Source organism: Amia ocellicauda, chromosome 1, assembly GCF_036373705.1.
Source record: "Amia ocellicauda isolate fAmiCal2 chromosome 1, fAmiCal2.hap1, whole genome shotgun sequence".
NCBI lineage: Eukaryota > Metazoa > Chordata > Actinopteri > Amiiformes > Amiidae > Amia > Amia ocellicauda.
In genome coordinates this window covers 63,426,273-63,451,601 of record NC_089850.1, presented here as the reverse complement: position 1 = coordinate 63,451,601, position 25,329 = coordinate 63,426,273, and the positions used below count along the sequence as shown (strand labels likewise).

The window sequence follows — 25,329 nt, the reverse complement described above, 5'->3', positions numbered from 1 at the left end:
TGTATGTATATATATAAAAATATATACATGTTTACCGGCAGAGCGCAATATAGAGTAAAGCCATTTAACCCAGCGTCGACTCACTGTCCTGTACAACGTCGTGAGGTGACTGTGGAGTGAGGGGGGGGGGGGGGGGTATTGTTGTGTGTGTACCCTGTGTGTAAAAGCGCGTGTTTCTGTGTGTACAGGTATATGTATGTATGTATGTATATGTGTGTGTACTGCTATAGGAATGTGTGTGTGTGTATGTGTGTGTACTGCTGTAATAATGTGTGTGTATGTGTGTACGTCTATTGGAATGTGTGCGTGTATGTGTGTACTGCTGTAGTAATGTGTCATTGTGTGTATGTGGTTGTGTATTGCTATACGAATGTGTGTGTGCTTGTGTTCAGGTCTGTGTTGTGGTGAGAGAGTGAGTGCGTGGGTAGGAGAGTGAGAGAGTGTTAGTGTATCATATCTGTATAGTCAGAGAGAGAGATGTGTTAATATCTATACTCATTTTATATAAGTGTCCTATTGTACACTACTCTACTGTTACTACAACCCCCTATTGTAACAGCACTACTCTACTGTACTGTTACTACAGACCCTTATTGTAACAGCACTATTCTACGGCACTGTTACTAGAGCCTCCTATTCTAACTGCACTATTCTACTCTTACTACAACCCACTATTGTAACAGCACTATTATACTATACTGTTACTATAGCCCCCTATTGTAATAGCACTTTTCTGCTGTACACCACTGTTACCACAGCCCCCTATTGTAACAGCACTATTCTACTGCACTGTTACTGCAGCCCCCTATTGTAACAGCACTACTCTACTGCACTGTTACTACAACCTTATTGTAACGGCACTATTCTACTGCACTGTTACTGAAGCCCCCTATTGTAACAGCACTATTATACTATACTGTTACTATAGCCCCCTATTGTAATAGCACTTTTCTGCTGTACACCACTGTTACCACAGCCCCCTATTGTAACAGCACTATTCTACTGCACTGTTACTACAGCCCCCTATTGTAACAGCACTACTCTACTGCACTGTTACTGAAGCCCCCTATTGTAACAGCACTACTCTACTGCACTGTTACTACAGCCCCCTATTGTAACAACACTATTCTACTGCACTGTTACTACAGCCCCCTACTGTAACAGCACTACTCTAATGCACTGTTACTACAGCCCCCTATTGTAACAGCACTACTCTACTGCAATGTTACTACAGCCCCCTATTGTAACAGCACTACTCTACTGCACTGTTACTACAGCCCCCTATTGTAAAAGCACTATTCTGCTGCACTGTTACTACAGCCCCCTATTGTAACAGCACTACTCTACTGCACTGTTACTACAGACCCCTATTGTAACAGCACTATTCTACTGCACTGTTACTACAGACCCCTATTGTAACAGCACTACTCTACTGCACTGTTACTACAGCCCCCTATTGTAACAGCACTATTCTACTGCACTGTTACTACAGCCCCCTATTGTAACAGTACTATAGTGCACTGTTACTACAGCCCCCTATTGTAACAGCACTACTCTACTGCACTGTTACTACAGCCCCCTATTGTAACAGCACTACTCTACTGCACTGTTACTACAGCCCCCTATTGTAACAGCACTATTCTACTGCACTGTTACTACAGCCCCCTATTGTAAAAGCACTATTCTACTGCACTGTTACTACACCCCCCTATTGTAAAAGCACTACTCTACTGCACTGTTACTACAGACCCCTATTGTAACAGCACTACTCTACTGCACTGTTACTACAGACCCCTATTGTAACAGCACTACTCTACTGCACTGTTACTACAGACCCCTATTGTAACAGTACATTTCTGTATTGTCTTTCTCTTTCTCTTTCCCTTTCCCTGTTTTCCTTTTCTCTTTTGTCACTTTCTACTTCTTGGTATTGGTGTGACAGTCAGTGTGTCAGTCTGTCAGTCAGTGTGTCACTGTCAGTCAGCCAGTAAGCCAGTGTGTCAGTCAGTATGTCATTGTGTGAGTCAGTGTGTCAATGTGTCAGTGTGTCAGTCAGTCAGTGAGTGTGTCAGTCAGTCAGTCAGTCTGTCATTGTGTCAGTCAGTGTGTCAGTCAGGCTGTGCTCCAATTCAAATCTTGCTGCCTTGTCGAGGTGATCACTCCAGATGGTCAGCAGGGTGCAGTGGGACGGAGGAGGTATAACTGTCTAAGTAACCCTCAGCGTCCTCACACAAGGACAGGCAGACGGCGTCATCTTCAACAGCACTCAGTGTGCCTGTGACAGCGCAATAGGCTGAAACTTGATCACAGTTGTGTTTGTACGTGTGAAAAGATTCTGTTCTTTTAAATAATATTTATTCAAAATGTATTGCATTTAAATATTTAATAGAACATTTTCTGTTCATATTGTCTTTTACACATGTCGCTACATCGCTATGATTGTCAGTATTAATGAGAGTTGCAGGACGGGATCTGGGTCCCGAGGTTCTTGAACATACAGAGTAACATCTTGCTTTCATTTCTAAAAGACATTTACAAGAACTAAGTCAATTTGTCTCGAACATTGATCTATTGGGGGGCAAGTGTGAAAATGACACCAGTGTTATTTATATGATTTCTAACAACTTTTTTACAGAATCTCTGATCATCTCTTGTTCCATGTTCGCCCGTTGTCTTTAAAGCACAGTGTTCTATGGGATTATCGCAATGCTTGATGGGTAAAAAAATAAAATCTCTTGCGCAAAAGTGCATGTCGCTCATACATATCTGGAAAGCTAACTTTGAAGGGGCCTGTGGATGGCAACACCCCTTAAAATGGCCTTCCAGCTTCCGCCCTTCGATATGCACAATATTCACCACACTGGAACACAGCCTCAGTGGGTCAGTCAGTCAGTGTGAGAGTGAGGGTCTGTTTCAGAATAATTTACTGTTCTTGACATGTTTATGTCATGAGTGTGTTACACTGACTGTCGGATCTTTGAGAATGAATGTAATTGTTTTAAACAGAGAGAGACCAGATATCAATTAGCCCACTTAATTGAGCACAGAGAGTTAGGCTCGTTAACCTTTCAATTAGAATGTTGTCTTGTGCTAATGAGGCAATCTGTGTAAACAACTGAACAACCACATAAAATAATACATTTCCCAGGTGACTTAGCTCTCCTAACCCACGGCCTCGTGGGGCTGTGGCAGCCCAGTGCACCATGGGAGTTGAAGTCCCCAGGCCTTTTCTTCCTGCCTCCTTTGTGGTCGCACAGTAGAATACAGTGACTCGGCAAACTGCATAACCCAGCTTCCTTGGGGGAGTGCAGGCTTAGGGTGCTGGCTGCCGTCTGTATGTAGTTCATTGTGGGATAACTCGTTTCTGACCCTGACTCTGTCTGACCCTAACATAACCACATCATTGCTTTAATTGTATTGCCTACAATGGAGACACTACATTTCCCATCAGTGCCTGCTGCAGTGACACTGGCGCTCTGAACAGGAGCTGTGCCAATGTGCATCCTGGGAGATGTAGTTCACATGTAGGCTTCTCTATGGGGATCTGGTATCTTCAGAGCACTGTTAGTTCACAGGGTGTTATAAGATTTGTGTCTTCACTGATTCTGTTTACATTTCCTTACAGGAAGAGAATGTCGCCAGAAATCACATCACCTTTTATATAAGGACGTCACAGAGAGAGAGAGGGAGAGAGAGAGAGACGGCAAGAGTGTAGGAGAGAACGAGGCCGAAGGAAAGAGAGAAAGAGAGAGATCGAGAGAGAGAGAGACAGTCGATGGATGCTGTTCGGACAGAAGAGACGGCGCAACCTTCACTGACGGGGAAAAGAGGGAACGAGAAAACGAGGGAGAGGAGGAGAAGAATCCTACTGCAGGTGAGTGCTGCCACTTGGTGTTCATTCATTGTAACTGCAGTCACACACACTGTAGAAACATACATTATATAGCTCTTGTAACAGCACTATTCTACTGTACTGCACTGTTACTACAGCCCCCTATTGTAACAGCACTATTCTACTGTACTGCACTGTTACTACAGCCCCCTATTGTAACAGCACTATTCTACTGCACTGTTACTACAGCCCCCTATTGTAACAGCACTATTCTACTGCACTGTTACTACAGCCCCCTATTGTAACAGCACTATTCTACTGTACTGCACTGTTACTACAGCCCCCTATTGTAACAGCACTATTCTACTGCACTGTTACTACAGCCCCCTATTGTAACAGCACTATTCTACTGCACTGTTACTACAGCCCCCTATTGTAACAGCACTATTCTACTGCACTGTTACTACAGCCCCCTACTGTAACAGCACTACTCTACTGCACTGTTACTACAGCCCCCTATTGTAACAGTACTATTCTACTGCAGTGTTACTACAGCCCCCTATTGCAACAGCACTATTCTACTGCACTGTTACTACAGCCCCGTACTGTAACAGCACAATTCTACTAAACTGTTACTACAGCCTTATTGTAACAGCACAATTCTACTAAACTGTTACTACAGCCTTATTGTAACAGCAGTATTCTACTGCAGTGTTACTACAGCCCCCTATTGTAACAGCACTATTCTACTACACTATTACTAGAGCCCCCTATTGTAACAGCACTATTCTACTGCACTGTTACTACAGCCCCCTATTGTAACAGCACTATTCTACTGCACTGTTACTACAGCCCCCTATTGTAACAGCACTACTCTACTGCACTGTTACTACAGCCCCCTATTGTAACAGCACTACTCTACTGCACTGTTACTACAGCCCCCTATTGTTACAGCACTACTCTACTGCACTGTTACTACAGCCCCCTATTGTAACAGCACTACTCTACTGCACTGTTACTACAGCCCCCTACTGTAACACTATTCTACTACACTGTTACTACAGCCCCCTATTGTTACAGCACTACTCTACTGCACTGTTACTACAGCCCCCTATTGTAACAGCACTATTCTACTGCACTGTTACTACAGCCCCCTATTGTAACAGCACTACTCTACTGCACTGTTACTACAGCCCCCTATTGTTACAGCACTATTCTACTGCACTGTTACTACAGCCCCCTATTGTAACAGCACTACTCTACTGCACTGTTACTACAGCCCCCTATTGTTACAGCACTACTCTACTGCACTGTTACTACAGCCCCCTATTGTAACAGCACTACTCTACTGCACTGTTACTACAGCCCCCTACTGTAACACTATTCTACTACACTGTTACTACAGCCCCCTATTGTTACAGCACTACTCTACTGCACTGTTACTACAGCCCCCTATTGTAACAGCACTATTCTACTGCACTGTTACTACAGCCCACTATTGTAACAGCACTACTCTACTGCACTGTTACTACAGCCCCCTATTGTTACAGCACTATTCTACTGCACTCTCTCTCTCTCCATCAGCTGTGTCTGTGCTGTAGTGTAGTGTACCATATTGATCTCTCTCTCTCTCTCTCACGCTCTGTGCCCCAGGGCAGTGTGGGTAATGCCCGGCAATGGTGTGGTGTGAGAAGGGCATCCAGATCCTGCTGGCCACGGTGGGCGCCTTCGCGGCGTTCGGCCTGATGACCGTTGCCATAGGAACTGACTACTGGCTGTACGCCCGCGCTTTCATCTGCAACAGCACGGCCAACTCCAGCCAGGATGAGCCACACACCAAGGACCGCAAGGACCCCGGCGCGCTCACCCACTCCGGCCTGTGGAGGATCTGCTGCCTGGAGGGTACTGAAATGGGGGGGATCACTTGAAACCGGCGCCATTTTAGCTCTCGGGCACAGTGGGGGGTCGTCCACTGGGGTGAACGGTGTCTTGTAAAGTCAAGATGGCTGTCAGCGAGAGGCCAGTGGCTTAATCTTCTGTTGAGGATGTGTTGAGCTTTAGATGAAACTGGGTCCATATCAGATTTCAGAGAGAAGATGGCCGCCAGTGACAGGTTAGTTCCACCGTTGGCTCCACCGGTGAGCCTCTGCAATTACCGAACTGGGGTTAACATCATCAGGTGGCGGTCAGTGAACTGTAGTTAAACCACTGGATAGGTCACTGGAGTCACTGCGAGAAAGAGCCACCGAGACTGTGGACAACATGGCTGCCTGGGCTGTCCTTCAGCCTGGACTGTGGGAGACCAGTCTAATATCAAGAAAATGCTCTATAGTGCATACAACAGGGATAGAGACTAAACTAAATACAAAGAATAAGTTGAGCTGCCAATAGATCTTAAGAAAGGGATCAGGAAAATAAAGAGGGAAATGAAAAGAAACATAGCTCTTGGAGCTAAAACTAATGCAAAGAGCTTTTTCAATATTACAACAGCAAGCGGTCAATAAAGGAGGAAGTGAAACAGATAAAGGGCAAAAATTGAGGTATCTTGGAAAATGAACAAGATGTGGCAAATGTTCTAAATGAGTATTTCACAGAGGTTTATAGGCCGCTAACTTGATTATTCCAAATAACACTTAGAACAAGGGATGTGCCAACTGACTGGAAGACAGCAAATGTCATACCAATCCACAAGAAAGGGGACAAAACTGAGCCAGGAAATTACAGACCAATCAGTCTCACCTGCATCACCTGTAAAATGTTGGAAAAAATGATTAGACAGAAAATAGAGGAGCATCTCAATGAAAACCATATTCTTGGAGATAGACGACATGGGTTTAGACGAGGCAGATCATGTCTTACTAATTTATTAGAATTCTTTGAACATGCAACTGCAGCTGTAGATCAAGTGAAAGCATATGATATGATATACTTAGATTTTCAGAAAGCTTTTGATAAGGACTTAGATAACATTCAGTTGTGGTCTGACAGCTGGCAGATGAAATTCAATGTGGACAAGTGCAAGGTAATACATGCAGGTAACAAAAATGTCCACTATAATTACACTATGGGAGGAATCGAACTAGATGAAGTAACGCATGAGAAAGACCTAGGAGTCTATGTGGACTCCTCACTTTCTCCATCCAAACAATGTGGGGAAGCAATAAAAAAGGCAAACACAATGTTAGGGTATATTGTCAAAAGTGTAGAATTGAGAACAAGGGCAGTGATGTTCAGACTGTACAATGCACTAGTTAGAGCTCATCTGGATACTGTGGACAGCTCTGGGCTCCACACTTCAAGAAAGATATCGCTGCTCTAGAGGCAGTTCAGAGGAGAGCAACCAGACTTATTCCAGGTCTGAAGGGAATGTCCTACTGAGAGACTGAGGAACTGAACCTTTTCACCCTGGAACAGAGGAGACTACGTGGGGACTTGATCCAAGTCTTCAAAATCATGAAAGGCATCGACCACATCAAACCAGAGGAGCTTTTCCAGATCAGCAGGGACACACGCACCCGGGGACACAAATGGAAATTGGGCTTCAAGGCATTCAAGACAGACAACAGGAGACACTTCTTCACACAGAGAGGCGTCACAATCTGAACAAACTCCCCAGCGATGTGGCTGAAGAGACAATTTGGGAACATTCAGAAACAGACTGGATAGGATCCTTGATCACTTATTTATTAATGGACACCAAACAAGCACGATGGGGCGAATGGCCTCCTCTCGGTTGGACACTTTCTTATGTTCTTATGTTCTAATATATCAATGACCCAGACAGCCACGGCGCAAGAGACATGAGGAGCACAATTCTACCATCATGTTTTGATTTTTAAATTAGTTTAGTCAAGGGTGTGATATCAAACCATTTTAAGCCCAATCCCACCCCTGTGGTGGGTGGAGCCAAGGAACATCTGCAGGGGGTGGAGATTGTGGATGTGGAGGGATGTTGTTCTGAGTTTTAAGCCAGAGGGGCGTGACAGCTGTGCTGTGTGAGGCGAGCCACTGGCGCAGGGGGACAGCAGCTTATCGCAGGGCGGGGGTGACAGTGTGTATGTGAGGGTGCCTCTGATTGGTTGTGCTCACAGCAAGAGCGATATGAGATGGGGGTTATCCTCCTCCCCAACTTTAGTTTAAAACTCCACATTGTGGGGTGAAGTCTGTGCTGGTCAGTTGGGTACGATGGGGGGCTGTGTTCGTGGTATCCATTACAAGAGCAGTGGATTGAATAAGTATTCACCCCCTAAAGACTTTCTCACAGGTTACAATCTGGAATGAAAATTGATGTAATTGTGATTCTCTCATTTTAATCAACACCACTTACACAACACCTTGAAGGTACAAAATAGTTGTTTATTGTGAAACAAAATTGAATTAAACATCAAGAATTGAAATGTGTTAGTTACATAAGTATTCACCCCCCTTAGTCAATACTTGGTAGAAGCACCTTTGGGAGCAATTATAGCTGTGAGTCGTTTTGGGTCAGCTTTGCACATCTGGTTCCTGTAATTTTTGCTTATTCTTCTTGGCAGAATTGCTCAAGCTCTCTCTGGTTGGATGAGCACCGTTGGTTAACAGCAACCTTCAAGTCTTGCCACAGATTACACTGTGTAACAATTTTTTTTTTTTTTTTGTTCTGGGTAGTAAGTGTTATTTCCTAATTGCTTATGCCTCAAAAGTATAGAAAATGGCTTATATTCCCCACAAACTTTGCTTTTGTGACCAGGACAGTGATATTTTGAAATGTAACTATTTCCAATGAGAAAAATTGAAACAACATATGAATCCAAATTAACATGTATTTATACTAAAGTAATACAAAAATTACTATAAAAGATTACTAACTTCTAAATCTTTTGTAGTAATTTTTGTATTACTTTAGTATAAATACATGTTAATTTGGATTCATATGTTGTTTCAATTGGATTGAGGTCTGGGCTTTGACTGGGTTATTCTAGGACTCTCAGCTTCTTGTTTTTAACCACTCCAGTGTATCCTTGGCTTTGGGTTTAGGATCCTTGTCCTGCTGAAAGGTGAGCCTCCTCCCCAGTCCCAGGTCTCTCGCACACTGAAGCAGGTTTTCCTCATGGACTTTCCTATAATTGGCCCCATCCACCTTGCGCTCAATCCTGATGGGTTTTCCAGTCCCTGCTGATGAAAAGTATCCCCATAACATGATGCTGCCACCACCATGCTTTACTGTGGAAATGGTGTCCTCAGGGAGATGAACAGTGTTGGCTTTGCGCCACACATAGCGTTTTGTATTTAGGCCAAAGAGTTATATTTTGGTCTCATCCGACCACAGAACCTTTTGCCACATCTTTGCTGTGTCCTTTACATGATTTATGGCAAAATCCAAATGTAATTTCCATTTAGCCCAGTTTTGTGGAGCACCCTAGTAATAGCTCCCATATGGACAGTTTCTCATGTCCTGGCCATGGGCCTCTGTAGCTCCTTCAGAGTTACCATTGGCCTCCTGGTGGCTTCTCTGACCAGCGGCCTCCTTGCCTGGTCAGTTTTCGTGAATGGCCTGCTCTAGGCAGAGTCGTGGTTGTGCCATATTCTTTATTTTTTTATAATGGATTTAAATTGGCTATGTGGGATGTTCAAAGTTTGGCATATTTTGTTTAGCCCAACCCCCTGATTCGTGCTTTTCCAGAACTTTCAACTTACAGAAGCTCCTTGGTCTTCATGATTGGTTATTTGGATTATGCCCTCTGACAGGTATATTTAATCTGAGATCATGTGACACTTTAATTGCACACAGGTGGACTATATTCAAATAATGATGGGACTTTTGACATTTGGACAATTGGCTGCAGCACAGCATATTTAAGGAGGTGACTATTTATGCAATCAAGACTTTTTATTTGTAGTTAATTTAAAAAATGTAACAGATTTTTTACAACATCGACATGATGTAATACTTTGTGTAGATCAGTGACAGACCAATTAAATCTACAAAATGTCTAAATGTCCTTGAGGGGTGAATACTTATGCAATTCAACTATTGTCATTTTGGTTCCTGGGCACCAGTGGGACAACCATAGTGCTGAATGGTTCTTTTGAGCCAAGATGGCCAGTTGCTCTGCCATGGTATTCCACTTGGCTCTATTTCTTATACTCAGTTGATGGGGTGCATAGGGAGGAGTGGGTATTTTGAGCCAACATGGCTGCTGCTGAAGATCCAGTTTCCTGATCATTGCATCCCCACTGTACCTCCCCTCTCTATCTCAGCAGGCAGCACCGAGGACAGCCAGAGACAGGACCCCAGCCAACCCCCCCCCCATCTCTCTACCTGTCTCGTCTGTCTTCCAGTCTCTCATCCCTCCAATCATCTACACCTCCTCCCTCCATTCATCCATCACAGATCACTCCATCACAGCCATTCTGTGTGGGGAGAAGACACAGGGTAGATATCTGTGTGTGTGTGTGTGTGTGTGTGTGTGTGTGTGTGTGTGTGTGAGAGAGTGTGCGTGTGATTGTGTGAGTTTGAGTGATTGTTTGTGTGTGATTGTGTGTTTGAGTAGGTGTGTATGTGTATGTGTGATTGTGTGTGTGTCCCTCAGTGTCTGTACTGTATTAACCAGACTGCGTCTCTCTCTCTCTCTCACAGGGCTGAAGAGAGGAGTGTGTGTTCAGATCAATCATTTCCCTGAGGACGCTGACTATGACCACGACGGAGCAGAATACCTACTGAGTGAGACTGCCTGGACACTACAGTACATTAACACTAACTGACTGACTGGACACTACAGCACATTAACACTGACTGACTGACTGGACACTACAGCACATTAACACTGACTGACTGACTGGACACTACAGCACATTAACACTGACTGACTGACTGGACACTACAGCACATTAACACTGACTGACTGGACACTACAGCACATTAACACTGACTGACTGGACACTACAGCACATTAACACTGACTGACTGACTGGACACTACAGTACATTAACACTGACTGACTGGACACTACAGTACATTAACACTGACTGACTGGACACTACAGTACATTAACACTGACTGACTGACTGGACACTACAGTACATTAACACTGACTGACTGGACACTACAGTACATTAACACTGACTGACTGACTGGACACTACAGTACATTAACACTAACTGACTGACTGGACACTACAGTACATTAACACTGACTGACTGACTGGACACTACAGCACATTAACACTGACTGACTGGACACTACAGCACATTAACACTGACTGACTGACTGGACACTACAGTACATTAACACTGACTGACTGACTGGACACTACAGCACATTAACACTGACTGACTGACTGGACACTACAGCACATTAACACTGACTGACTGACTGGACACTACAGCACATTAACACTGACTGACTGACTGGACACTACAGCACATTAACACTGACTGACTGGACACTACAGCACATTAACACTGACTGACTGACTGGACACTACAGCACATTAACACTGACTGACTGACTGGACACTACAGTACATTAACACTGACTGACTGGACACTACAGTACATTAACACTGACTGACTGACTGGACACTACAGCACATTAACACTGACTGCCTGGACACTACAGTACATTAACACTGACTGACTGACTGGACACTACAGTACATTAACACTGACTGACTGGACACTACAGTACATTAACACTGACTGACTGACTGGACACTACAGTACATTAACACTGACTGACTGACTGGACACTACAGTACATTAACACTGACTGACTGGACACTACAGTACATTAACACTGACTGACTGACTGGACACTACAGTACATTAACACTAACTGACTGACTGGACACTACAGTACATTAACACTGACTGACTGGACACTACAGTACATTAACACTGACTGCCTGGACACTACAGTACATTAACACTGACTGACTGACTGGACACTACAGTACATTAACACTGACTGACTGGACACTACAGTACATTAACACTGACTGACTGACTGGACACTACAGTACATTAACACTAACTGACTGACTGGACACTACAGTACATTAACACTAACTGACTGACTGGACACTACAGCACATTAACACTGACTGACTGACTGGACACTACAGCACATTAACACTGACTGACTGGACACTACAGCACATTAACACTGACTGACTGACTGGACACTACAGCACATTAACACTGACTGACTGACTGGACACTACAGCACATTAACACTGACTGACTGGACACTACAACACATTAACACTGACTGACTGGACACTACAGCACATTAACACTGACTGACTGACTGGACACTACAGTACATTAACACTGACTGACTGGACACTACAGTACATTAACACTGAATGACTGGACACTACAGTACATTAACACTGACTGACTGACTGGACACTACAGTACATTAACACTAACTGACTGACTGGACACTACAGTACATTAACACTGACTGACTGACTGGACACTACAGCACATTAACACTGACTGACTGGACACTACAGCACATTAACACTGACTGACTGACTGGACACTACAGCACATTAACACTGACTGCCTGGACACTACAGTACATTAAAACTGACTGACTGACTGGACACTACAGCACATTAACACTGACTGACTGACTGGACACTACAGCACATTAACACTGACTGACTGACTGGACACTACAGTACATTAACACTGACTGACTGGACACTACAGTACATTAACACTGACTGCCTGGACACTACAGTACATTAACACTGACTGACTGACTGGACACTACAGTACATTAACACTGACTGACTGGACACTACAGCACATTAACACTGACTGACTGGACACTACAGCACATTAACACTGACTGACTGACTGGACACTACAGTACATTAACACTGACTGACTGGACACTACAGTACATTAACACTGAATGACTGGACACTACAGTACATTAACACTGACTGACTGACTGGACACTACAGTACATTAACACTAACTGACTGACTGGACACTACAGTACATTAACACTGACTGACTGACTGGACACTACAGCACATTAACACTGACTGACTGACTGGACACTACAGCACATTAACACTGACTGACTGGACACTACAGTACATTAACACTGACTGCCTGGACACTACAGTACATTAACACTGACTGACTGACTGGACACTACAGTACATTAACACTGACTGACTGGACACTACAGCACATTAACACTGACTGACTGGACACTACAGCACATTAACACTGACTGACTGACTGGACACTACAGCACATTAACACTGACTGCCTGGACACTACAGTACATTAACACTAACTGACTGACTGGACACTACAGTACATTAACACTGACTGACTGACTGGACACTACAGCACATTAACACTGACTGACTGGACACTACAGTACATTAACACTGACTGACTGACTGGACACTACAGCACATTAACACTGACTGACTGACTGGACACTACAGCACATTAACACTGACTGACTGACTGGACACTACAGCACATTAACACTGACTGACTGGACACTACAGTACATTAACACTGACTGCCTGGACACTACAGTACATTAACACTGACTGACTGACTGGACACTACAGTACATTAACACTGACTGACTGGACACTACAGTACATTAACACTGACTGACTGACTGGACACTACAGTACATTAACACTAACTGACTGACTGGACACTACAGTACATTAACACTAACTGACTGACTGGACACTACAGCACAGTAACACTGACTGACTGACTGGACACTACAGCACATTAACACTGACTGACTGACTGGACACTACAGCACATTAACACTGACTGACTGGACACTACAGCACATTAACACTGACTGACTGACTGGACACTACAGCACATTAACACTGACTGACTGACTGGACACTACAGCACATTAACACTGACTGACTGGACACTACAGCACATTAACACTGACTGACTGACTGGACACTACAGCACAGTAACACTGACTGACTGACTGGACACTACAGCACATTAACACTGACTGACTGACTGGACACTACAGCACATTAACACTGACTGACTGACTGGACACTACAGCACATTAACACTGACTGACTGGACACTACAGCACATTAACACTGACTGACTGACTGGACACTACAGCACATTAACACTGACTGACTGACTGGACACTACAGTACATTAACACTGACTGACTGGACACTACAGTACATTAACACTGACTGCCTGGACACTACAGTACATTAACACTGACTGACTGACTGGACACTACAGTACATTAACACTGACTGACTGGACACTACAGCACATTAACACTGACTGACTGGACACTACAGCACATTAACACTGACTGACTGACTGGACACTACAGTACATTAACACTGACTGACTGGACACTACAGCACATTAACACTGACTGACTGGAAACTACAGCACATTAACACTGACTGACTGGACACTACAGTACATTAACACTAACTGACTGACTGGACACTACAGTACATTAACACTGACTGACTGACTGGACACTACAGCACATTAACACTGACTGACTGACTGGACACTACAGCACATTAACACTGACTGACTGACTGGACACTACAGCACATTAACACTGACTGACTGGACACTACAGTACATTAACACTGACTGCCTGGACACTACAGTACATTAACACTGACTGACTGACTGGACACTACAGTACATTAACACTGACTGACTGGACACTACAGTACATTAACACTGACTGACTGACTGGACACTACAGTACATTAACACTAACTGACTGACTGGACACTACAGTACATTAACACTAACTGACTGACTGGACACTACAGCACAGTAACACTGACTGACTGACTGGACACTACAGCACATTAACACTGACTGACTGACTGGACACTACAGCACATTAACACTGACTGACTGGACACTACAGCACATTAACACTGACTGACTGACTGGACACTACAGCACATTAACACTGACTGACTGACTGGACACTACAGCACATTAACACTGACTGACTGGACACTACAGCACATTAACACTGACTGACTGACTGGACACTACAGCACAGTAACACTGACTGACTGACTGGACACTACAGCACATTAACACTGACTGACTGACTGGACACTACAGCACATTAACACTGACTGACTGACTGGACACTACAGCACATTAACACTGACTGACTGGACACTACAGCACATTAACACTGACTGACTGACTGGACACTACAGCACATTAACACTGACTGACTGACTGGACACTACAGTACATTAACACTGACTGACTGGACACTACAGTACATTAACACTGACTGCCTGGACACTACAGTACATTAACACTGACTGACTGACTGGACACTACAGTACATTAACACTGACTGACTGGACACTACAGCACATTAACACTGACTGACTGGACACTACAGCACATTAACACTGACTGACTGACTGGACACTACAGTACATTAACACTGACTGACTGGACACTACAGCACATTAACACTGACTGACTGGAAACTACAGCACATTAACACTGACTGACTGGACACTACAGTACATTAACACTAACTGACTGACTGGACACTACAGTACATTAACACTGACTGACTGGACACTACAGCACATTAACACTGACTGACTGACTGGACACTACAGCACATTAACACTGACTGACTGACTGGACACTACAGCACATTAACACTGACTGACTGGACACTACAGCACATTAACACTGACTGACTGACTGGACACTACAGCACATTAACACTGACTGCCTGGACACTACAGTACATTAACACTGACTGACTGACTGGACACTACAGCACATTAACACTGACTGACTGACTGGACACTACAGCACATTAACACTGACTGACTGACTGGACACTACAGCACATTAACACTGACTGACTGACTGGACACTACAGCACATTAACACTGACTGACTGGACACTACAGCACATTAACACTGACTGACTGACTGGACACTACAGCACATTAACACTGACTGACTGACTGGACACTACAGTACATTAACACTGACTGACTGGACACTACAGTACATTAACACTGACTGCCTGGACACTACAGTACATTAACACTGACTGACTGACTGGACACTACAGTACATTAACACTGACTGACTGGACACTACAGTACATTAACACTAACTGACTGACTGGACACTACAGTACATTAACACTGACTGACTGACTGGACACTACAGCACATTAACACTGACTGACTGGACACTACAGCACATTAACACTGACTGACTGACTGGACACTACAGCACATTAACACTGACTGACTGGACACTACAGCACATTAACACTGACTGACTGACTGGACACTACAGCACATTAACACTGACTGACTGACTGGACACTACAGCACATTAACACTGACTGACTGGACACTACAGCACATTAACACTGACTGACTGACTGGACACTACAGCACATTAACACTGACTGACTGGACACTACAGTACATTAACACTGACTGACTGACTGGACACTACAGCACATTAACACTGACTGACTGACTGGACACTACAGCACATTAACACTGACTGACTGACTGGACACTACAGCACATTAACACTGACTGACTGGACACTACAGTACATTAACACTGACTGCCTGGACACTACAGTACATTAACACTGACTGACTGACTGGACACTACAGTACATTAACACTGACTGACTGGACACTACAGTACATTAACACTGACTGACTGACTGGACACTACAGTACATTAACACTAACTGACTGACTGGACACTACAGTACATTAACACTAACTGACTGACTGGACACTACAGCACAGTAACACTGACTGACTGACTGGACACTACAGCACATTAACACTGACTGACTGACTGGACACTACAGCACATTAACACTGACTGACTGGACACTACAGCACATTAACACTGACTGACTGACTGGACACTACAGCACATTAACACTGACTGACTGACTGGACACTACAGCACATTAACACTGACTGACTGGACACTACAGCACATTAACACTGACTGACTGACTGGACACTACAGCACAGTAACACTGACTGACTGACTGGACACTACAGCACATTAACACTGACTGACTGACTGGACACTACAGCACATTAACACTGACTGACTGACTGGACACTACAGCACATTAACACTGACTGACTGGACACTACAGCACATTAACACTGACTGACTGACTGGACACTACAGCACATTAACACTGACTGACTGACTGGACACTACAGTACATTAACACTGACTGCCTGGACACTACAGTACATTAACACTGACTGACTGACTGGACACTACAGTACATTAACACTGACTGACTGGACACTACAGCACATTAACACTGACTGACTGGACACTACAGCACATTAACACTGACTGACTGACTGGACACTACAGTACATTAACACTGACTGACTGGACACTACAGCACATTAACACTGACTGACTGGAAACTACAGCACATTAACACTGACTGACTGGACACTACAGTACATTAACACTAACTGACTGACTGGACACTACAGTACATTAACACTGACTGACTGGACACTACAGCACATTAACACTGACTGACTGACTGGACACTACAGCACATTAACACTGACTGACTGACTGGACACTACAGCACATTAACACTGACTGACTGGACACTACAGCACATTAACACTGACTGACTGACTGGACACTACAGCACATTAACACTGACTGCCTGGACACTACAGTACATTAACACTGACTGACTGACTGGACACTACAGCACATTAACACTGACTGACTGACTGGACACTACAGCACATTAACACTGACTGACTGACTGGACACTACAGCACATTAACACTGACTGACTGACTGGACACTACAGCACATTAACACTGACTGACTGGACACTACAGCACATTAACACTGACTGACTGACTGGACACTACAGCACATTAACACTGACTGACTGACTGGACACTACAGTACATTAACACTGACTGACTGGACACTACAGTACATTAACACTGACTGCCTGGACACTACAGTACATTAACACTGACTGACTGACTGGACACTACAGTACATTAACACTGACTGACTGGACACTACAGTACATTAACACTAACTGACTGACTGGACACTACAGTACATTAACACTGACTGACTGACTGGACACTACAGCACATTAACACTGACTGACTGGACACTACAGCACATTAACACTGACTGACTGACTGGACACTACAGCACATTAACACTGACTGACTGGACACTACAGCACATTAACACTGACTGACTGACTGGACACTACAGCACATTAACACTGACTGACTGACTGGACACTACAGCACATTAACACTGACTGACTGGACACTACAGCACATTAACACTGACTGACTGACTGGACACTACAGCACATTAACACTGACTGACTGACTGGACACTACAGTACATTAACACTGACTGACTGGACACTACAGTACATTAACACTGACTGCCTGGACACTACAGTACATTAACACTGACTGACTGACTGGACACTACAGTACATTAACACTGACTGACTGGACACTACAGCACATTAACACTGACTGACTGGACACTACAGCACATTAACACTGACTGACTGACTGGACACTACAGTACATTAACACTGACTGACTGGACACTACAGTACATTAACACTGAATGACTGGACACTACAGTACATTAACACTGACTGACTGACTGGACACTACAGTACATTAACACTAACTGACTGACTGGACACTACAGCACATTAACACTGACTGACTGACTGGACACTACAGCACATTAACACTGACTGACTGGACACTACAGCACATTAACACTGACTGACTGACTGGACACTACAGCACATTAACACTGACTGCCTGGACACTACAGTACATTAACACTAACTGACTGACTGGACACTACAGTACATTAACACTGACTGACTGACTGGACACTACAGCACATTAACACTGACTGACTGGACACTACAGCACATTAACACTGACTGACTGACTGGACACTACAGCACATTAACACTGACTGACTGGACACTACAGTACATTAACACTGACTGACTGGACACTACAGCACATTAACACTGACTGACTGACTGGACACTACAGCACATTAACACTGACTGACTGGACACTACAGCACATTAACACTGACTGACTGACTGGACACTACAGCACATTAACACTGACTGACTGGACACTACAACACATTAACACTGACTGACTGGACACTACAGCACATTAACACTGACTGACTGACTGGACACTACAGTACATTAACACTGACTGACTGGACACTACAGTACATTAACACTGAATGACTGGACACTACAGTACATTAACACTGACTGACTGACTGGACACTACAGTACATTAACACTAACTGACTGCCTGGACACTACAGTACATTAACACTGACTGACTGACTGGACACTACAGTACATTAACACTGACTGACTGGACACTACAGTACATTAACACTGACTGACTGGACACTACAGCACATTAACACTGACTGACTGACTGGACACTACAGCACATTAACACTGACTGACTGACTGGACACTACAGCACATTAACACTGACTGACTGGACACTACAGCACATTAACACTGACTGACTGACTGGACACTACAGTACATTAACACTGACTGCCTGGACACTACAGTACATTAACACTGACTGACTGACTGGACACTACAGTACATTAACACTGACTGACTGGACACTACAGTACATTAACACTAACTGACTGACTGGACACTACAGTACATTAACACTGACTGACTGACTGGACACTACAGCACATTAACACTGACTGACTGGACACTACAGCACATTAACACTGACTGACTGACTGGACACTACAGCACATTAACACTGACTGACTGGACACTACAGCACATTAACACTGACTGACTGACTGGACACTACAGCACATTAACACTGACTGACTGACTGGACACTACAGCACATTAACACTGACTGACTGGACACTACAGCACATTAACACTGACTGACTGACTGGACACTACAGCACAGTAACACTGACTGACTGGACACTACAGCACATTAACACTGACTGACTGGACACTACAGCACATTAACACTGACTGACTGACTGGACACTACAGTACATTAACACTGACTGACTGGACACTACAGTACATTAACACTGAATGACTGGACACTACAGTACATTAACACTGACTGACTGACTGGACACTACAGTACATTAACACTAACTGACTGACTGGACACTACAGTACATTAACACTGACTGACTGGACACTACAGCACATTAACACTGACTGACTGACTGGACACTACAGCACATTAACACTGACTGCCTGGACACTACAGTACATTAACACTGACTGACTGACTGGACACTACAGCACATTTACACTGACTGACTGATTGGACACTACAGCACATTAACACTGACTGACTGACTGGACACTACAGCACATTAACACTGACTGACTGACTGGACACTACAGCACATTAACACTGACTGACTGGACACTACAGCACATTAACACTGACTGACTGACTGGACACTACAGCACATTAACACTGACTGACTGACTGGACACTACAGTACATTAACACTGACTGACTGGACACTACAGTACATTAACACTGACTGCCTGGACACTACAGTACATTAACACTGACTGACTGGACACTACAGTACATTAACACTAACTGACTGACTGGACACTACAGTACATTAACACTGACTGACTGACTGGACACTACAGCACATTAACACTGACTGACTGGACACTACAGCACATTAACACTGACTGACTGACTGGACACTACAGCACATTAACACTGACTGACTGGACACTACAGCACATTAACTCTGACTGACTGACTGGACACTACAGCACATTAACACTGACTGACTGACTGGACACTACAGCACATTAACACTGACTGACTGGACACTACAGCACATTAACACTGACTGACTGACTGGACACTACAGCACATTAACACTGACTGACTGGACACTACAGCACAGTAACACTGACTGACTGGACACTACAGCACATTAACACTGACTGACTGGACACTACAGCACATTAACACTGACTGACTGGACACTACAGCACATTAACACTGACTGACTGACTGGACACTACAGCACATTAACACTGACTGACTGACTGGACACTACAGCACATTAACACTGACTGACTGGACACTACAGCACATTAACACTGACTGACTGACTGGACACTACAGCACATTAACACTGACTGACTGACTGGACACTACAGTACATTAACACTGACTGACTGGACACTACAGTACATTAACACTGACTGCCTGGACACTACAGTACATTAACACTGACTGACTGACTGGACACTACAGTACATTAACACTAACTGACTGACTGGACACTACAGTACATTAACACTGACTGACTGACTGGACACTACAGCACATTAACACTGACTGACTGGACACTACAGCACATTAACACTGACTGACTGACTGGACACTACAGCACATTAACACTGACTGACTGGACACTACAGCACATTAACTCTGACTGACTGACTGGACACTACAGCACATTAACACTGACTGACTGACTGGACACTACAGTACATTAACACTGACTGACTGACTGGACACTACAGTACATTAACACTGACTGACTGACTGGACACTACAGCACATTAACACTGACTGACTGGACACTACAGCACATTAACACTGACTGACTGACTGGACACTACAGCACATTAACACTGACTGACTGACTGGACACTACAGTACATTAACACTGACTGACTGGACACTACAGTACATTAACACTGACTGCCTGGACACTACAGTACATTAACACTGACTGACTGACTGGACACTACAGTACATTAACACTAACTGACTGACTGGACACTACAGTACATTAACACTGACTGACTGACTGGACACTACAGCACATTAACACTGACTGACTGGACACTACAGCACATTAACACTGACTGACTGACTGGACACTACAGCACATTAACACTGACTGACTGGACACTACAGCACATTAACTCTGACTGACTGACTGGACACTACAGCACATTAACACTGACTGACTGACTGGACACTACAGTACATTAACACTGACTGACTGACTGGACACTACAGTACATTAACACTGACTGACTGACTGGACACTACAGCACATTAACACTGACTGACTGGACACTACAGCACATTAACACTGACTGACTGACTGGACACTACAGCACATTAACACTGACTGACTGGACACTACAGCACAGTAACACTGACTGACTGGACACTACAGCACATTAACACTGACTGACTGACTGGACACTACAGCACATTAACACTGACTGACTGGACACTACAGCACAGTAACACTGACTGACTGACTGGACACTACAGCACATTAACACTGACTCTCCTGTCCCGCTCCCTCTCTCTCGCTGCTGTAGGGGTGGTCAGGGCCTCCAGTATATTTCCAATCCTCAGTGCGATGCTCCTCCTGCTGGGTGGTCTGTGTATTGCAGCCAGTCGCTTCTACAAGAGCAAGCGGAACATCATACTGGGGGCAGGCATCCTGTTTGTGGCAGCGGGTGAGTGTGGGAGTGTGTGAGTGTGTATGTGAGAGTGAGTGAGAGTGTGAGTGTGAGTGTGTGTGTGTGTATGTGAGAGTGTGTCTTTTTTTCTCTCCTTATTACTATCATCTATCATCCTCTCCCTTCCCCTCTACCATCTCCCTCTCCCTCCCCTGCCCCCCCTCCCTAAGGCCTCAGCAACATCATCGGGGTGATCGTGTACATCTCGGCCAGCGCGGGGGACATCTCGCCCAAGAAGGACGAGGATAAGAAGTGGCACTACTCCTATGGCTGGAGCTTCTACTTCGGCGGCCTGTCCTTCATTCTGGCCGAGATGGTGGGCGTGCTGGCTGTCAACATCTACATCGAGAAGAATAAGGAGCTGCGCTGCCGCTCGCGCCCCACTGACCTGCTGCGCTCCACCACGCAGGCGGTGCTGCGGCTGCCTGGCTACCGCTTCCGCCCGCCGCGCTCGCGCTCCAGCTCCCGTGGCTCCACCGACCCCTGCCGCTCGCGGGACCCCTCCCCGGTGGGCGTAGGGGGCCCGGGGCCGGGCGGGGGCGGGAAGGCAGGTGGCTTCGGGCCCATGTCGGTGTCCACGCTGCCCAACCCGCACTCGCATGGCCACGGCGGTGACATCACCATGTACACGCTGTCCCGCGAGGGGGGGAAGATGGGCGGGGGCGGGGGGCTGTACGGGACGGTGGACCGGGCCACACTGTACCAGCTGCACAACTGCTTCCCTAAGGAGGGCGCCATGCTCCTTGGTGGCACCCTGCCCTCCCTCCCCACCTCAGCCTCCTCCCCCTCGCAGGGCCTGAACCTGGGCCTGTCCATGAGCTCCGCCTCTCAGCCGCCACCATCTGCCAATGCCCCGCCCCTGCCCCCGCCCCCGGCCTCTTCCTCCTCCTCCCAGCCTCCTCCCCTTCCCCCGTCCTCCCTCTCCAACAGCCACCCCTCTGGCTCGCTGCTTCTCTCCTCCTCCACCTCCTCCTCCTCCGCCCTGCCGCCCTCCTCTGGGGGCACGAATGGGGGCGGCGGGGGCGGGCTGGGCATGGGGGTGGTCAGCACGCTGGACCGGCTAGGGAAGGACCGGGAGGTCAACTCCAACACACTGAACCGAAAAACCACGCCTGTGTAGAGCGAGGGAGGGAGAGAGGGAGTAGGGATGGTGTAGAGGAGGGAGAGAGGGTGGAGAGAGTTTTGGGTGGCTGACTGACTGACAGGCAGACTGGACACTACAGCACATTAACACTGACTGACTGGACACTACAGCACATTAACACTGACTGACTGGACACTACAGCACATTAACGCTGACTGACTGGACACTACAGCACATTAACACTGACTGACTGACTGGACACTACAGCACATTAACACTGACTGACTGGACACTACAGTACATTAACACTGACTGACTGGACACTACAGCACATTAACACTGACTGACTGACTGGACACTACAGTACATTAACACTGACTGACTGACTGGACACTACAGCACATTAACACTGACTGACTGACTGGACACTACAGCACATTAACATTGACTGACTGGACACTACAGCACATTAACACTGACTGACTGGACACTACAGCACATTAACACTGACTGACTGACTGGACACTACAGTACATTAACACTGACTGACTGACTGGACACTACAGCACATTAACACTGACTGACTGGACACTACAGCACATTAACACTGACTGACTGACTGGACACTACAGCACATTAACATTGACTGACTGGACACTACAGCACATTAACACTGATATACATTACTGTACATGAACAGTCAGCCAATCAGTCAGTCAGTTAGTTAATTAATTGGAAACAGAAACTGGTCTCCTAGCAGCAATCTGTCTGCCCCTTTAATTAATTATTATTATTATAATTATTATTGAAATTATTATTATTATTTTGACTTTCTGTGTCTCTGTATATAACTATATTTCTAAGTATATTGAAAGTATCTTTATTTCTGAAATCAAAATGCTCTTTGCTGTAATTTTAATTTGATGTAATTATTTATTTAACAATTCATAGTTTATTCCTGGGGGAGAGCAGGGAGGGGGAGGGGGGTATCCAGAATTGTGAATTTTCATTGAAATAATTAATATATAAATAAAGAAATAATTAAATAAATGAACATAAAACATATATTATGATTATTATGAGTATTATTGTTGTTATTATTATTAATACTAATAACAGGAGGAATCTCTAGGGGTGTGTGTAAAAGGGACACTCTTTGGATATGAAAGTTTGTCTGAGTTTTATTCCATATTAAAAAATGATTAAAAATTATAAATAACTTTCCTGTTTGTGTGCAGTTCATTCACTGTAGCTGTGAAAGTCATACTGAAGTGTTTAATCATTAATGCAGCCCTGGTCATGTGGGGTGGTGTGGGGTTAGGTCCTGGACCGTAGTGTGGTGTAGTATACTGCAGTATACACAATGAAGTCCATGGGGTTTTTGAGCCAATATGGCCACCATTGAGTTTCAGATTTGCTCTGTGTTGGTGGCTGAATGTGATTGGAAACTGGAGACAGGTCACCTCCAGCATGAAGACAAGGGGACTGAGGCATGAATAGGTGATTGGCTAATTGGCTTCCCTGAATCTGCAGTCTCTGATGTCCGACTCCAGCCAAGGGGCAACAACACCAGGAACCAGGGGCAAGAGTGCAGACAAATACCACCCCAACAACTCCCGGGGGCGTCTGTGTGAGCAGCAGCCTGGGGAAGGAGTTCTGCAGCATCATCAATGCCCGGACACTGGCCTTCCTCTCCACAGTGTCAGAGTCAGAGTCTTCCTCCCAA

At 45.1% G+C, this 25,329-nt stretch overlaps 1 protein-coding gene across 2 annotated transcripts in view; it reads left to right on the top strand.

Annotated features, from left to right (window-relative positions):
* cacng8b (calcium channel, voltage-dependent, gamma subunit 8b) overlaps positions 1 to 23,867 on the top strand; it is a 24,752-nt gene extending 885 nt beyond the window's left edge. Inside the window, exons 2-6 of one of the 2 annotated variants that reach the window (XM_066712568.1) lie at positions 3,626 to 3,874; positions 5,486 to 5,734; positions 10,452 to 10,535; positions 22,376 to 22,516; positions 22,690 to 23,867. In XM_066712568.1, the coding sequence (XP_066568665.1) occupies positions 5,509 to 5,734; positions 10,452 to 10,535; positions 22,376 to 22,516; positions 22,690 to 23,639 (1,401 nt within the window). In that variant the 5' untranslated portion in view covers positions 3,626 to 3,874; positions 5,486 to 5,508 and the 3' untranslated portion in view covers positions 23,640 to 23,867. Of the gene's footprint in view, positions 1 to 3,625; positions 3,875 to 5,485; positions 5,735 to 10,075; positions 10,248 to 10,451; positions 10,536 to 22,375; positions 22,517 to 22,689 lie in introns of those variants that run through there. The other variant, XM_066712561.1, reaches the window with a different exon arrangement.
* The last annotated feature ends 1,462 nt before the right edge of the window (positions 23,868 to 25,329 follow it).